This window comes from Oncorhynchus nerka, unplaced genomic scaffold, assembly GCF_034236695.1.
Source record: "Oncorhynchus nerka isolate Pitt River unplaced genomic scaffold, Oner_Uvic_2.0 unplaced_scaffold_1074, whole genome shotgun sequence".
Classification (NCBI taxonomy): Eukaryota; Metazoa; Chordata; class Actinopteri; order Salmoniformes; family Salmonidae; genus Oncorhynchus; species Oncorhynchus nerka.
The window spans coordinates 103,181-121,077 of record NW_027040237.1 but is presented as its reverse complement, the minus strand read 5'-3'; the positions used below and the strand labels follow the sequence as shown (position 1 = coordinate 121,077).

General features: G+C 43.1%; 1 protein-coding gene across 1 annotated transcript; it reads right to left on the bottom strand.

Annotated features, from left to right (window-relative positions):
* Positions 1–9,397: 9,397 nt before the first annotated feature.
* On the bottom strand, positions 9,398–17,694 carry LOC135570143 (unconventional myosin-XV-like). The gene is made up of 4 exons (XM_065016220.1): positions 17,568–17,694; positions 14,547–14,680; positions 9,999–10,139; positions 9,398–9,840 (listed from the first exon to the last, which is right to left on the bottom strand). Exons 1-4 carry the CDS (start codon positions 17,632–17,634, stop codon positions 9,739–9,741), a joined length of 444 nt encoding a protein of 147 aa, XP_064872292.1. The 5' UTR covers positions 17,635–17,694; the 3' UTR covers positions 9,398–9,738.
* Positions 17,695–17,897: the final 203 nt, after the last annotated feature.

The following is a 17,897-nucleotide window of genomic DNA, read 5'->3' as shown; positions in this document are numbered from 1 at the left end:
CCTCTACACTATATATAGCATGACCTCTACACTATATATATCATGACCTCTACACTATATATAGCATGACCTCTACACTATATATAGCATGACCTCTACACTATATATAGCATGACCTCTACACTATATATAGCATAACCTCTACACTATATATAGCATGACCTCTACACTATATATAGCATGACCTCTACACTATATATAGCATGACCTCTACACTATATATAGCATAACCTCTACACTATATATAGCATGACCTCTACACTATATATAGCATGACCTCTACACTATATATAGCATTACCTCTACACTATATATCATGACCTCTACACTATATATAGCATGACCTCTACACTATATATAGCATAACCTCTACACTATATATAGCATGACCTCTAGATACACTATTTATAGCATGACCTCTACACTATATATAGCATGACCTCTACACTATATATAGCATGACCTCTACACTATATATAGCATGACCTCTACACTATATATAGCATGACCTCTACACTATATATAGCATGACCTCTACACTATATATAGCATGACCTCTACACTATATATAGCATGACCTCTACACTATATGTAGCATGACCTCTACACTATATATAGCATGACCTCTACACTATATATAGCATGACCTCTACACTATATATAGCATGACCTCTACACTATATATAGCATGACCTCTACACTATATATAGCATGACCTCTACACTATATATAGCATGACCTCTACACTATATATAGCATGACCTCTACACTATATATAGCATGACCTCTACACTATATATAGCATGACCTCTACACTATATATAGCTGACCTCTACACTATATATAGCTCGACCTCTACACTATATATAGCACACCTCTACACTATATATAGCATGACCTCTACACTATATATAGCATGACCTCTACACTATATATAGCATGACCTCTACACTATATATATCATGACCTCTACACTATATATAGCATGACCTCTACACTATATATAGCATGACCTCTACACTATATATAGCATGACCTCTACACTATATATAGCATGACCTCTACACTATATATATCATGACCTCTACACTATATATAGCATGACCTCTACACTATATATAGCATGACCTCTACACTATATATAGCATGACCTCTACACTATATATAGCATAACCTCTACACTATATATAGCATGACCTCTACACTATATATAGCATGACCTCTACACTATATATAGCATGACCTCTACACTATATATAGCATAACCTCTACACTATATATAGCATGACCTCTACACTATATATAGCATGACCTCTACACTATATATAGCATTACCTCTACACTATATATATCATGACCTCTACACTATATATAGCATGACCTCTACACTATATATAGCATAACCTCTACACTATATATAGCATGACCTCTAGATACACTATTTATAGCATGACCTCTACACTATATATAGCATGACCTCTACACTATATATAGCATGACCTCTACACTATATATAGCATGACCTCTACACTATATATAGCATGACCTCTACACTATATATAGCATGACCTCTACACTATATATAGCATGACCTCTACACTATATATAGCATGACCTCTACACTATATGTATCATGACCTCTACACTATATATAGCATGACCTCTACACTATATATAGCATGACCTCTACACTATATATAGCATGACCTCTACACTATATATAGCATGACCTCTACACTATATATAGCATGACCTCTACACTATATATAGCATGACCTCTATACTATATATAGCATGACTTCTATACTATATATAGCATGACCTCTACACTATATATAGCATAACCTCTACACTATATATAGCATGACCTCTATTTACACTATTTATATATATGACCTCTACACTATATATAGCATGACCTCTACACTATATATAGCATGACCTCTACACTATATATAGCATGACCTCTACACTATATATAGCATGACCTCTACACTATATATAGCATGACCTCTACACTATATATAGCATGACCTCTACACTATATATAGCATGACCTCTACACTATATATAGCATGACCTCTACACTATATATAGCATGACCTCTACACTATATATAGCATGACCTCTACACTATATATAGCATGACCTCTACACTATATATAGCATGACCTCTACACTATATATAGCATGACCTCTACACTATATATAGCATGACCTCTACACTATATATAGCATGACCTCTATACTATATATAGCATGACTCTATACTATATATAGCATGACCTCTACACTATATATAGCATAACCTCTACACTATATATAGCATGACCTCTAGATACACTATTTATAGCATGACCTCTACACTATATATAGCATGACCTCTACACTATATATAGCATGACCTCTACACTATATATAGCATGACCTCTACACTATATATAGCATGACCTCTACACTATATATAGCATGACTCTACACTATATATAGCATGACCTCTACACTATATATAGCATGACCTCTACACTATATATAGCATGACCTCTACACTATATATAGCATGACCTCTACACTATATATAGCATGACCTCTACACTATATATAGCATGACCTCTACACTATATATAGCATGACCTCTACACTATATATAGCATGACCTCTACACTATATATAGCATGACCTCTACTACACTATATATAGCATGACCTCTACACTATATATAGCATCGACCTCTACACTATATATAGCTCGACCTCTACACTATATATAGCATGACCTCTACACTATATATAGCATGACCTCTACACTATATATAGCATGACCTCTACACTATATATAGCATGACCTCTACACTATATATATCATGACCTCTACACTATATATAGCATGACCTCTACACTATATATAGCATGACCTCTACACTATATATAGCATGACCTCTACACTATATATAGCATGACCTCTACACTATATATAGCATGACCTCTACACTATATATAGCATGACCTCTACACTATATATAGCATGACCTCTACACTATATATAGCATGACCTCTACACTATATATAGCATACACCTCTACACTATATATAGCATGACCTCTACACTATATATAGCATGACCTCTACACTATATATAGCATGACCTCTACACTATATATAGCATAACCTCTACACTATATATAGCATGACCTCTACACTATATATAGCATGACCTCTACACTATATATAGCATTACCTCTACACTATATATATCATGACCTCTACACTATATATAGCATGACCTCTACACTATATATAGCATAACCTCTACACTATATATAGCATGACCTCTAGATACACTATTTATAGCATGACCTCTACACTATATATAGCATGACCTCTACACTATATATAGCATGACCTCTACACTATATATAGCATGACCTCTACACTATATATAGCATGACCTCTACACTATATATAGCATGACCTCTACACTATATATAGCATGACCTCTACACTATATATAGCATGACCTCTACACTATATGTATCATGACCTCTACACTATATATAGCATGACCTCTACACTATATATAGCATGACCTCTACACTATATATAGCATGACCTCTACACTATATATAGCATGACCTCTACACTATATATAGCATGACCTCTACACTATATATAGCATGACCTCTATACTATATATAGCATGACTTCTATACTATATATAGCATGACCTCTACACTATATATAGCATAACCTCTACACTATATATAGCATGACCTCTAGATACACTATTTATAGCATGACCTCTACACTATATATAGCATGACCTCTACACTATATATAGCATGACCTCTACACTATATATAGCATGACCTCTACACTATATATAGCATGACCTCTACACTATATATAGCATGACCTCTACACTATATATAGCATGACCTCTATACTATATATAGCATGACTTCTATACTATATATAGCATGACCTCTACACTATATATAGCATGACCTCTACACTATATATAGCACCGACCTCTACACTATATATAGCATGACCTCTACACTATATATAGCTCGACCTCTACACTATATATAGCTGACCTCTACACTATATATAGCACGACCTCTACACTATATATAGCATGACCTCTACACTATATATAGCATGACCTCTACACTATATATAGCATGACCTCTACACTATATATAGCATGACCTCTACACTATATATAGCATGACCTCTACACTATATATAGCATGACCTCTACACTATATATAGCTCGACCTCTACACTATATATAGCTCGACCTCTACACTATATATAGCATGACCTCTACACTATATATAGCATGACCTCTACACTATATATATCATGACCTCTACACTATATATAGCATGACCTCTACACTATATATAGCATGACCTCTACACTATATATAGCATGACCTCTACACTATATATAGCATGACCTCTACACTATATATAGCATGACCTCTACACTATATATAGCATGACCTCTAGATACACTATATATAGCATGACCTCTACACTATATATAGCATGACCTCTACACTATATATATCATGACCTCTACACTATATATATCATGACCTCTACACTATATATAGCATGATCTCTACACTATATATAGCATGACCTCTACACTATATATAGCATGACCTCTACACTATATATAGCATGACCTCTACACTATATATAGCATGACCTCTACACTATATATAGCATGACCTCTAGATACACTATTTATAGCATGACCTCTACACTATATATAGCATAACCTCTACACTATATGTATCATGACCTCTACACTATATATAGCATGACCTCTACACTATATATAGCATGACCTCTACACTATATATAGCATGACCTCTACACTATATATAGCATGACCTCTACACTATATATAGCATGACCTCTACACTATATATAGCATGACCTCTAGATACACTATTTATAGCATGACCTCTACACTATATATAGCATAACCTCTACACTATATGTATCATGACCTCTACACTATATATAGCATGACCTCTACACTATATATAGCATGACCTCTACACTATATATAGCATGACCTCTACACTATATATAGCATAACCTCTACACTATATATAGCATGACCTCTACACTATATATAGCATGACCTCTACACTATATATAGCATTACCTCTACACTATATATATCATGACCTCTACACTATATATAGCATGACCTCTACACTATATATAGCATAACCTCTACACTATATATAGCATGACCTCTAGATACACTATTTATAGCATGACCTCTACACTATATATAGCATGACCTCTACACTATATATAGCATGACCTCTACACTATATATAGCATGACCTCTACACTATATATAGCATGACCTCTACACTATATATAGCATGACCTCTACACTATATATAGCATGACCTCTACACTATATATAGCATGACCTCTAGATACACTATTTATAGCATGACCTCTACACTATATATAGCATAACCTCTACACTATATGTATCATGACCTCTACACTATATATAGCATGACCTCTACACTATATATAGCATGACCTCTACACTATATATAGCATGACCTCTACACTATATATAGCATAACCTCTACACTATATATAGCATGACCTCTACACTATATATAGCATGACCTCTACACTATATATAGCATTACCTCTACACTATATATATCATGACCTCTACACTATATATAGCATGACCTCTACACTATATATAGCATAACCTCTACACTATATATAGCATGACCTCTAGATACACTATTTATAGCATGACCTCTACACTATATATAGCATGACCTCTACACTATATATAGCATGACCTCTACACTATATATAGCATGACCTCTACACTATATATAGCATGACCTCTACACTATATATAGCATGACCTCTACACTATATGTATCATGACCTCTACACTATATATAGCATGACCTCTACACTATATATAGCATGACCTCTACACTATATATAGCATGACCTCTACACTATATATAGCATGACCTCTACACTATATATAGCATGACCTCTACACTATATATAGCATGACCTCTATACTATATATAGCATGACTTCTATACTATATATAGCATGACCTCTACACTATATATAGCATAACCTCTACACTATATATAGCATGACCTCTAGATACACTATTTATAGCATGACCTCTACACTATATATAGCATGACCTCTACACTATATATAGCATGACCTCTACACTATATATAGCATGACCTCTACACTATATATAGCATGACCTCTACACTATATATAGCATGACCTCTACACTATATATAGCATGACCTCTATACTATATATAGCATGACTTCTATACTATATATAGCATGACCTCTACACTATATATAGCATGACCTCTACACTATATATAGCACGACCTCTACACTATATATAGCATGACCTCTACACTATATATAGCTCGACCTCTACACTATATATAGCTCGACCTCTACACTATATATAGCACGACCTCTACACTATATATAGCATGACCTCTACACTATATATAGCATGACCTCTACACTATATATAGCATGACCTCTACACTATATATAGCATGACCTCTACACTATATATAGCATGACCTCTACACTATATATAGCATGACCTCTACACTATATATAGCTCGACCTCTACACTATATATAGCTCGACCTCTACACTATATATAGCATGACTTCTACACTATATATAGCATGACCTCTACACTATATATATCATGACCTCTACACTATATATAGCATGACCTCTACACTATATATAGCATGACCTCTACACTATATATAGCATGACCTCTACACTATATATAGCATGACCTCTACACTATATATAGCATGACCTCTACACTATATATAGCATGACCTCTAGATACACTATATATAGCATGACCTCTACACTATATATAGCATGACCTCTACACTATATATATCATGACCTCTACACTATATATATCATGACCTCTACACTATATATAGCATGATCTCTACACTATATATAGCATGACCTCTACACTATATATAGCATGACCTCTACACTATATATAGCATGACCTCTACACTATATATAGCATGACCTCTACACTATATATAGCATGACCTCTAGATACACTATTTATAGCATGACCTCTACACTATATATAGCATAACCTCTACACTATATGTATCATGACCTCTACACTATATATAGCATGACCTCTACACTATATATAGCATGACCTCTACACTATATATAGCATGACCTCTACACTATATATAGCATGACCTCTACACTATATATAGCATGACCTCTACACTATATATAGCATGACCTCTAGATACACTATTTATAGCATGACCTCTACACTATATATAGCATAACCTCTACACTATATGTATCATGACCTCTACACTATATATAGCATGACCTCTACACTATATATAGCATGACCTCTACACTATATATAGCATGACCTCTACACTATATATAGCATGACCTCTACACTATATATAGCATGACCTCTATACTATATATAGCATGACCTCTACACTATATATAGCATGACCTCTACACTATATATAGCATGACCTCTACACTATATATAGCATGACCTCTACACTATATATAGCATGACCTCTACACTATATATAGCATGACCTCTACACTATATATAGCATTACCTCTAGATATAAAATATATAGCATGACCTCTACACTATATATAGCATGACCTCTACACTATATATAGCATGACCTCTACACTATATATAGCATTACCTCTAGATATAAAATATATAGCATGACCTCTAGATACACTATATTTCTAGATATACTTTATGTAGTTTCCTGTTGAAAAATTACTGCAAAAAAAACGACTCGTTTTGGCAAATCTAAATGTTTTTACAGGTTTTAATGTTTTAAACACTGATGTTAAGGTTGTAAACATGTCACTTGTTTTATGGTTTTACAGTGAACTCCCTAGGTGGCAGGGTGAGTCTCTTCTCCCTGGGTGACAGGGTGAGTCTCTTCTCCCTGGGTGGCAGGGTGCGTCTCTTCTACCTGGGTGGCAGGGTGAGTCTCTTCTCCCTGGGTGGCAGGGTGAGTCTCTTCTCCCTGGGTGGCAGGGTGAGTCTCTTCTCCCTGGGTGGCAGGGTGAGTCTCTTCTCCCTGAGTGGCAGGGTGAGTCTCTTCTCCCTGGGTGGCAGGGTGAGTCTCTTCTCCCTGGGTGGCAGGGTGAGTCTCTTCTACCTGGGTGGCAGGGTGAGTCTCTTCTCCCTGGGTGGCAGGGTGAGTCTCTTCTCCCTGGGTGGCAGGGTGAGTCTCTTCTCCCTGGGTGGCAGGGTGAGTCTCTTCTCCCTGAGTGGCAGGGTGAGTCTCTTCTCCCTGGGTGGCAGGGTGAGTCTCTTCTCCCTGGGTGGCAGGATGAGTCTCTTCTCCCTGGGTGGCAGGGTGAGTCTCTTCTCCCTGGGTGGCAGGGTGAGTCTCTTCTCCCTGAGTGACAGACAGACAGACAGTGTCTTATATCACAGTGACCTCTCTGGGTGGCAGGGTGAGTCTCTTCTCCCTGGGTGGCAGGGTGAGTCTCTTCTCCCTGGGTGGCAGGGTGAGTCTCTTCTCCCTGGGTGGCAGGGTGAGTCTCTTCTCCCTGGGTGGCAGGGTGAGTCTCTTCTCCCTGGGTGGCAGGGTGAGTCTCTTCTCCCTGGGTGGCAGGGTGAGTCTCTTCTCCCTGAGTGACAGACAGACAGACAGTGTCTTATATCACAGTGACCTCTCTGGGTGGCAGGGTGAGTCTCTTCTCCCTGGGTGGCAGGGTGAGTCTCTTCTCCCTGAGTGACAGACAGACAGACAGTGTCTTATATCACAGTGACCTCTCTGGGTGGCAGGGTGAGTCTCTTCTCCCTGGGTGGCAGGGTGAGTCTCTTCTCCCTGGGTGGCAGGGTGAGTCTCTTCTCCCTGGGTGGCAGGGTGAGTCTCTTCTCCCTGAGTGACAGACAGACAGACAGTGTCTTATATCACAGTGACCTCTCTGGGTGGCAGGGTGAGTCTCTTCTCCCTGGGTGGCAGGGTGAGTCTCTTCTCCCTGGGTGGCAGGGTGAGTCTCTTCTCCCTGGGTGGCAGGGTGAGTCTCTTCTCCCTGGGTGGCAGGGTGAGTCTCTTCTCCCTGAGTGACAGACAGACAGACAGTGTCTTATATCACAGTGACCTCTCTGGGTGGCAGGGTGAGTCTCTTCTCCCTGGGTGGCAGGGTGAGTCTCTTCTCCCTGGGTGGCAGGGTGAGTCTCTTCTCCCTGGGTGGCAGGGTGAGTCTCTTCTCCCTGGGTGGCAGGGTGAGTCTCTTCTCCCTGGGTGGCAGGGTGAGTCTCTTCTCCCTGGGTGGCAGGGTGAGTCTCTTCTCCCTGAGTGACAGACAGACAGACAGTGTCTTATATCACAGTGACCTCTCTGGGTGGCAGGGTGAGTCTCTTCTCCCTGAGAGACAGACAGACAGACAGTGTCTTATAACACAGTGACCTCTCTGGGTGGCAGGGTGAGTCTCTTCTCCCTGAGAGACAGACAGTGTCTTATAACACAGTGACCTCTCTGGGTGGCAGGGTGAATCTCTTCTCCCTGAGAGACAGACAGTGTCTTATAACACAGTGACCTCCCTGGGTGGCAGGGTGAGTCTCTTCTCCCTGAGAGACAGACAGACAGTGTCTTATAACACAGTGACCTCGCTGGGTGGCAGGGTGAATCTCTTCTCCCTGAGTGACAGCATGTTCTCCACGTGCATGGCAATGACACGACACAGTTCCAATCCCTAAACACACACACACACACACACACACACACACACACACAAAACATGAAATAGTTACAATGTGTGTCTGTGTGTGTGTGTGTGTGTGTGTGTGTGTGTGTGTGTGTGTGTGTGTGTGTGTGTGTGTGTGTGTGTGTGTGTGTGATGTGTGTGTGTACCTGTTTGAGCTGTATCTGCGTGACTCTGTGAGTGGTCAGATCTCCCAGAGTGAGGTCTACGTAGGGGTAGCTGGTCCCGGACGAGGGTCTCTGGGTGCGGGTAGACTGCACCTCCGCCAGGGGGACCACTGTCTGCAGCTCCTGCACCACAGATCCCAAACATACAATTACTACTATTACCTGCACCAGGGGGACCACTGTCTGCAGATCCTGCACCACAGGGACCAACCATACAATTACTACTGGGGCGGGACTTAGTGAGCAGAGTTGGCGGGACTTAGTGAGAAGAGTGGGCGTGACTTAGTGAGCAGAGTGGGCGGGACTTAGTGAGCAGAGTGGGCGGGACTTAGTGAGCAGAGTGGGCGGGACTTAGTGAGCAGAGTTGGCGGGACTTAGTGAGCAGAGTGGGCGGGACTTAGTGAGCAGAGTGGGCGGGACTTAGTGAGCAGAGTGGGCGGGACTTAGTGAGCAGAGTGGGCGGGACTTAGTGAGCAGAGTGGGCGGGACTTAGTGAGCAGAGTTGGCGGGATTTAGAGTGACGTGCAGACGATGATGTGCAAGTAGAGATACTGGGGTGCAAAAGAGCAAGAGGGTAAGTAATAATATGGGGATGAGGTAGTTGGATTGGCTATTTACAGATTGGCTGTGTTCAGGTACAGTGATCGGTAAGCTGCTCTGACCGCTGGTGCTTAGTGAGGAGATAAGTGTTTCCAGTTTCAGAGATTTTTGCAATTTGTTCCAGTCATTGTCAGCAGAGAACTGGAAGGAAAAGCGGCCAAAGAGAGTGCTGACTTTGGGGGTGACCAATGAAATATACCTGCTGGAGCGCGTACGGGTAGGTGTTGCTATGGTGACAAATGAGCTGCGATAAGGTGGAGCTTTACCTAGCAAAGACCTATAGATGACCTAGAGTCAGTGGGTTTGGATGGCACTGTGATAGACTGCATCCAGTTTGCATCCAGTTTGCTGAGTAGAGTGTTGGAGGCTATTTTGTAAATGACATAGTAGTCAAGGATCGGTAGGATAGTCAGTTTTACGAGGGTATGTTTGGCAGCATGAGTGAAGGAGGCTTTGTTGCGAAATAGGAAGCCAAATCTAGATTTAATTTTGGATTGGAGATGTTTAATATGAGTCTGGAAGGAGAGTTTACAGTCCAGCCAGACACCTAGGTATTTGTAGTTGTCCACATATTCTAAGTCAGAACGGTCCAGCATAGTGATGCTAGTCGGGCGGGAGGGTGTGGGCAGCAATCGGTAGAAGAGCATGCATTTAGTTTTACTAGCATTTAAAAGCAGTTGGAGGCCACGGAAGGAGAGTTGTATGGCGTTGAAGCTCATTTGGAGGTTTGTTAACACAGTGTCCAAAGAAGGGCCAGATGTCTACAGAATGGTGTCGTCTGCATAGAGGTGGATCAGAGAATCACCAGCAGCAAGAGCGACATCATTGATATATACAGAGAAAAGAGTCGGCCTGAGAATTGAACCATGTGGCACCCCCATAGAGACTACCAGAGGTCTGGACAACAGGCCCTCCGATTTGACACACTGAACTCTATCTGAGAAGTAGTTGGTGAACCAGTCAGTCATTTGAGGCTGTCGAGTCTGCCGATGAGGATGTGGTGATTGACAGAGTCAAAAGCTTTTGGCCAGGTCGATGAAGACGGCTGCACAGTACTGTCTTTTATCGATGGCGGTTATGATATCGTTTATGACCTTGAGTGTGGGTGAGGTGCACCCATGACCAGCTCGGAAACCAGATTGCATAGTGGAGAAGGTACGGTGGGATTAGTTAACTTGGCTTTCGAAGATTTTAGAAGGGCAGGATGGATATAGGTCTATAACAGTTTGGGTCTAGAGTGTCTCCCCCTTTGAAAAGGGGGATGACCACGGCAGCTTTCCAATCTTTGGGGATCTCAGACGATACGAAAGAGAGGTTGAACAGGCTAGTAATAGCGTGTGCAACAAATTTGGCAGATAATTTTAGAAAGAGAGGGTCCAGATTGTCTAGACCAGCTGATTTGTCGGGATCCAGATTTTGCAGCTCTTTCAGAACATCAGCTGTCTGGATTTGGGAGAAGGAGAAATGGGGAAGGCTTGGGCGACAGGCTGTGGGGGGTGCAGTGCTGTTGACCGGGGTAGGAGTAGCCAGGTGGAAAGCATGGCCAGCCGTAGAAAAATGCTTATTGAAATTCTCAATTATAGTGGATTTATCAGTGGTGACAGTGTTTCCTATCTTCAGTGCAGTGGGCAGCTGGGATGAGGTGCTCTTATTCTCCATGGACTTTACAGTGTCCCAGAACCTTTTTGAGTTAGTGTTGCAGGAAGCACATTTCTGCTTGAAAAAGCTAGCCTTGGCTTTTCTAACTGCCTGTGTATATTGGTTTCTAGCATCCCTGAAAAGCTGCATATCACGGAGGCTGTTCGGTGATAATGCAGAATGCCATAGGATGTTTTTGTGCTGGTCAACGGCAGTCAAGTCTGAGGTGAACCAAGGGCTATATCTGTTCTTAGTTCTACATTTTCTGAATGGTGAGGAAGGAAGGAAGATGGTGAGGAAAGCACTTTTAAAGAACAACCAGGCATCCTCTTCTGATGGGATGAGGTCAATATCCTTCCAGGATACCCGGGCCAGGTCGATTAGAAAGGCCTGCTCGCTGAAGTGTTTCAGGGAGCGTTTGACAGTGATGAGGGGTGGTCATTTGACAGCGGACCCATTACACACGCAGGCAATGAGGCGGTGATCACTGAGATCCTGGTTGAAGACAGCAAATGTGTATTTAGAAGTTTGTCAGGATGATATCTAAGAGGGTGCTTACTGATTTAGAGTTGTACCTGGTAGGTTTCTTGATAATTTGTGTCAGTTTAGGTCACTTACCTGACACAACGAACTCTGAACATAAATGGGGGGCAATCAATGTCCAGGGCACAGCTGGGGGCTGAGGGGGGTCTATTACAGGTGTCAACAGTGACAGACTTATTTCTGGAGAGATTAAGTTTTAAAATTAGAAGTTAGAACTGTCTGGGCATAGGCCTGGAAAGTATGACAGAACATTGTAGGCTATCTCTGCAGTAGATTGCAACTCCTCCTCCTTTGGCAGTTCTATCTTAACGGAAAATGTTGTAGTTGGGGATGGAAACCTCAGAATTCTTTGGTGGCCTTCCAAAGCCAGGATTCATCTATCTTAGATTGTAGGACGACCGGGGTGTTAAGCATGTCCCAGTTTAGGTCACCTAACAGACACAACGAACTCTGAACATAAATGGGGGCGATCAGTTCAGGTGTCCATGGCACAGCTGGGGGCTGAAGGGGGTCCATAACAAGTGGCAACGGTGAGAGGCTTGTTTTTTGGAAAGGTGGATTTTTAAAAGTAGAAGTTTGAATTGTTTTGGGCACAGACCTGGATAGTAGGACATATCTCTGCAGTAGATTGCAACTCCACCCCCCTTGGTAGTTCTATCTTGTCGAAAAACATAATTATGGATGGACATTTCAGGATTTTTGGTTCCTAAGCCAGGATTCAGACACGGCAAGGACATCAGGGTTAGCAGAATGTGCTAAAGCAGTGAGTAAAACAAACTTAGGGAGGAGGCTTCTAATGTTAAAATGCATGAAACCAAGGCTTTTACGGTTACAGAAGTCAACAAATGAGAGCGCCTGGGGACACGCAGGGCCTGAGTTAACCTCCACATCACCAGAGGAACAGAGCAGGAGTAGGATGAGGGTATGGTTAAAGGATATAAGAACTGGTCATCTAGTGCGTTCAGAACAGAGAGTAAAAGGAGCAGATTTCTGGGCGCGGAAGAATAGATTCAAGGCATAATGTACAGACAAGGGTATGGTAGGATGAGAGTACAGTAACAGGTAAACCTATGAGTGACGATGAGAGAGGTTTTGTCTCCAGAGGCACCATTTAAGGCAGGTGAGATCACCGCATGTGTGGGGTGGAACACAAGGGCAAAGTGGGTGGGACTTAATGAGCAGCGTGGGCGGGACTTAGTGAGCGGTGTGGGCGGGACTTAGTGAGCGGTGTGGGTGGAACACAAGGGCAAAGTGGGTGGGACTTAATGAGCAGCGTGGGCGGGACTTAGTGAGCGGTGTGGGCGGGACTTAGTGAGCGGTGTGGGTGGGACTTAGTGAGCGGTGTGGGCGGGACTTAGTGAGCGGTGTGGGTGGGACTTAGTGAGCGGTGTGGGTGGGACTTAGTGAGCGGTGTGGGCGGGACTTAGTGAGCGGTGTGGGCGGGACTTAGTGAGCGGTGTGGGCGGGACTTAGTGAGCGGTGTGGGCGGGCCTTAGTGAGCGGTGTGGGCGGGACTTAATGAGCGGTGTGGGCGGGACTTAGTGAGCGGTGTGGGCGGGACTTAATGAGCGGTGTGGGTGGGCCTTAGTGAGCGGTGTGGGTGGGCCTTAGTGAGCGGTGTGGGCGGGACTTAGTGAGTGGTGTGGGCGGGACTTAGTGAGCGGTGTGGGTGGGACTTAATGAGCGGTGTGGGCAGGACTTAGTGAGCGGTGTGGGTGGGACTTAGTGAGCGGTGTGGGCGGGCCTTACGTGAGTGTCCTTGTTGAGAAAGTGCAGTCCATTTTGATTGACAGCCAGGATACAGGGAGCGTAGATGGAGCCACTGCTGCTAGACTGGACGTAGAAGAAGGAGGAGCCAAACATGGGGAACGCACTGACCAGACCTGGGGGAGGGGGGGCACAGTTAGACACACACACAGCATATCCTGGTGGGTATGTCACAGGAGGTTGGTGGCACCTTAATTGGGGAGGATGGGCTCGTGGTAATGTCTGGAGGTGGAATGGCATCATTATGAGCCATCCTCCCCTCAGCAGGTTGCTATAACAGCCTCCACTCTTCTGGGAAGGCTTTCCACTAGATGTTGGAACATTGTTGCTATAACATCCTCCACTCTTCTGGGATGGCTTTCCGCTAGATGTTGGAACATTGCTGCTATAACAGCCTCCACTCTTCTGGGATGGCTTTCCACTAGATGTAGGAACATTGCTGCTATAACAGCCTCCACTCTTCTGGGAAGGCTTTCCACTAGATGTTGGAACATTGCTGCTATAACAGCCTCCACTCTTCTGGGAAGGCTTTCCACTAGATGTAGGAACATTGCTGCTACAACAGCCTCCCACCCTTCTGGGAAGGCTTTCCACTAGATGTTGGAACATTGCTGGGGGGACTTGTTTCCATTCAGCCACATGAGCATTAGTCAAGTTGGGCACTGATTGGGCACTGGCTCACAGTCGGCATTCCAATTCATCCCACACTGATCACAACAAAATATTTCTGTATGGATCTTGCTTTGTACATGGGGGCATTGTCATGCTGAAACAGGAGAGGACCTTCCGCAAACTGTTGCCACAAAATTGGAAGCACAGAATCGTCTAGAAGGTCATTGTACGCTGTAGCGTTAAGATTTCCCGCCACTGGAACTAAGGGCCCCGAACCAGGAAAAACAACCTCCGATCATTTTTCCTCCTCCACCAAACTTTACAGTTGGCACTATGCATTGGGGCAGGTAGCGTTCTCCACCAAACCTTACAGTTGGCACTATGCATTGGGGCAGGTAGCGTTCTCCACCAAACTTTACAGTTGGCACTATGCATTGGGGCAGGTAGCGTTCTCCACCAAACCTTACAGTTGGCACTATGCATTGGGGCAGGTAGCGTTCTCCACCAAACTTTACAGTTGGCACTATGCATTGGGGCAGGTAGCGTTCTCCACCAAACTTTACAGTTGGCACTATGCATTGGGGCAGGTAGCGTTCTCCACCAAACTTTACAGTTGGCACTATGCATTGGGGCAGGTAGCGTTCTCCACCAAACTTTACAGTTGGCACTATGCATTGGGGCAGGTAGCGTTCTCCTGGCATCCGCCAAACCCAGATTCATCCATCGGACTGTCAGAGGGTGAAGTGTTAATTATCACTCCATAGAAAGCGTTTCCACTGCTCCAGTGTACAACCCAATGGCGGTGAGCTGTACACCACTCCAGCCGACGCTTGGCATTGAGCATGATGGTGATCTCAGGCTTGTGTGCGGCTGCTCGGCCATGGAAACCCATTTCATGACGCTCCCTACGAACACTTATTGTGTTGACGTTGCTTCCAGAGAAAGTTTGGAACTCGGTAGTGATGTGTTGCAACCGAGGACAGATGATGTTTACACACTATACAGTGGGGCAAAAAAGTATTTAGTCAGCCACCAATTGTGCAAGTTCTCCCACTTAAAAAGATGAGAGAGGCCTGTAATTTTCATCATAGGCACATCTCAACTATGACAGACAAAATGAGAAAAAAAATCCAGAAAATTACAATGTAGGATTTTTAATGAATTTATTTGCAAATTATGGTGGAAAATAAGTATTTGGTCAATAACAAAAGTTTATCTCAATACTTTGTTATATATACCCTTTGTTGGCAATGACAGAGGTCAAACGTTTTCTGTAAGTCTTCACAAGGTTTTCACACGCTGTTGCTGGTATATTGGCCCATTCCTCCAAGTGGGAGAACTTGAAGTGTACCTATGATGAAAATTACAGGCCTCTCTCATCTTTTTAAGTGGGAGAACTTGCACAATTGGTGGCTGACTAAATACTTTTTTGCCCCACTGTATGCTTCAGCAGCCTTCCATTCTGTGAGGTTGTGTGTCCTACCACTCTGAGGTCCCATTCTGTGAGGTTGTGTGGCCTACCACTCTGTGGTCCCATTCTGTGAGGTTGTGTGGCCTACCACTCTGTGGTCCCATTCTGTGAGGTTGTGTGGCCTACCACTCTGCGGTCTCGTTCTGTGAGGTTGTGTGGCCTACCACTCTGCGGTCTCGTTCTGTGAGCTTTTGTGTCCTACCACTCTGCGGTCCCATTCTGTGAGGTTGTGTGGCCTACCACTCGGTGGTCCCGTTCTGTGAGGTTGTGTGGCCTACCACTCGGCGGTCCGATTCTGTGAGGTTGTGTGTCCTACCACTCGGCGGTCCTGTTCTGTGAGGTTGTGTGGCCTACCACTCTGTGGTCCCATTCTGTGAGCTTGTGTGTCCTACCACTCGGCGGTCCTGTTCTGTGAGGTTGTGTGGCCTACCACTCTGCGGTCCCATTCTGTGAGCTTGTGTGTCCTACCACTCGGCGGTCCTGTTCTGTGAGGTTGTGTGGCCTACCACTCGGCGGTCCCGTTCTGTGATGTTGTGTGTCCTACCACTTCGCTACTGAACCGTTGTTGCTCCTAGACGTTTCCACTTCACAATAACAGCACTAACAGTTGACCGGGGGGTTAGGGTTAGACCAGTTGACCAGCTCTAGCAGGACAGAAATGTGACGGACTGACTTGTTGGAAAGGTGGCATCCTATGACAGAGCTACGTTGAAAGTCACTGAGCTCTTCAGTAAAGGCTATTCTACTGCCAATGTTTGTCTGTGGAGATTGCATGGCTGTGTGCTCGATTTGATACACCTGTCAGCAATGGGTGTGTGGCTGAAAATAGACAAATCCACTCATTTGAAGGGGTGTCCACATACTTTTGTATATGTATTGTATGTGTATTAGTGTGTGTTAGGTGCGTGTCTGTGTCGTACCCAGAAACTGAGCTTTGGCCTGGTGCGGGTTGAGGGTCTGGACCTGCTGCATGTGCTGCGTTACCATGGTGACCCATGCCTGGGGGGGCTGCTTCCCAAACAGAAGGGGAGGAATGTACTCCGACAACTCATGGCTGGCGAGAGAAAGGATAAAGGATAAAAATATATGTATATATATTTTTCATGTTTCTCAGTTCTAGGTTGTTGTTTTTTACATTCATTGACATGATGGAGAGATGACATAGAGATTACATAGAGATGACATAGAGATGACATAGAGATAACATAGAGATGACGTAAAGATGACGGGCAGATGACATAGAGGTGACA

What these genes read in the sequence shown, in the direction of transcription:
- LOC135570143 (XM_065016220.1), bottom strand. Translation starts at nt 17,634, where the DNA reads ATGGTAACGCAGCACATGCAGCAGGTCCAGACCCTCAACCCGCACCAG. An exon ending in TTCTCAACAAGGACACTCAC is followed by an intron (nt 10,140 to 14,546) that starts GTAAGGCCCGCC and finishes TCTGTGGTGCAG; the next exon opens with GAGCTGCAGACAGTGGTCCC. An exon ending in CGCAGATACAGCTCAAACAG is followed by an intron (nt 9,841 to 9,998) that starts GTACACACACAC and finishes GTGTGTGTTTAG; the next exon opens with GGATTGGAACTGTGTCGTGT.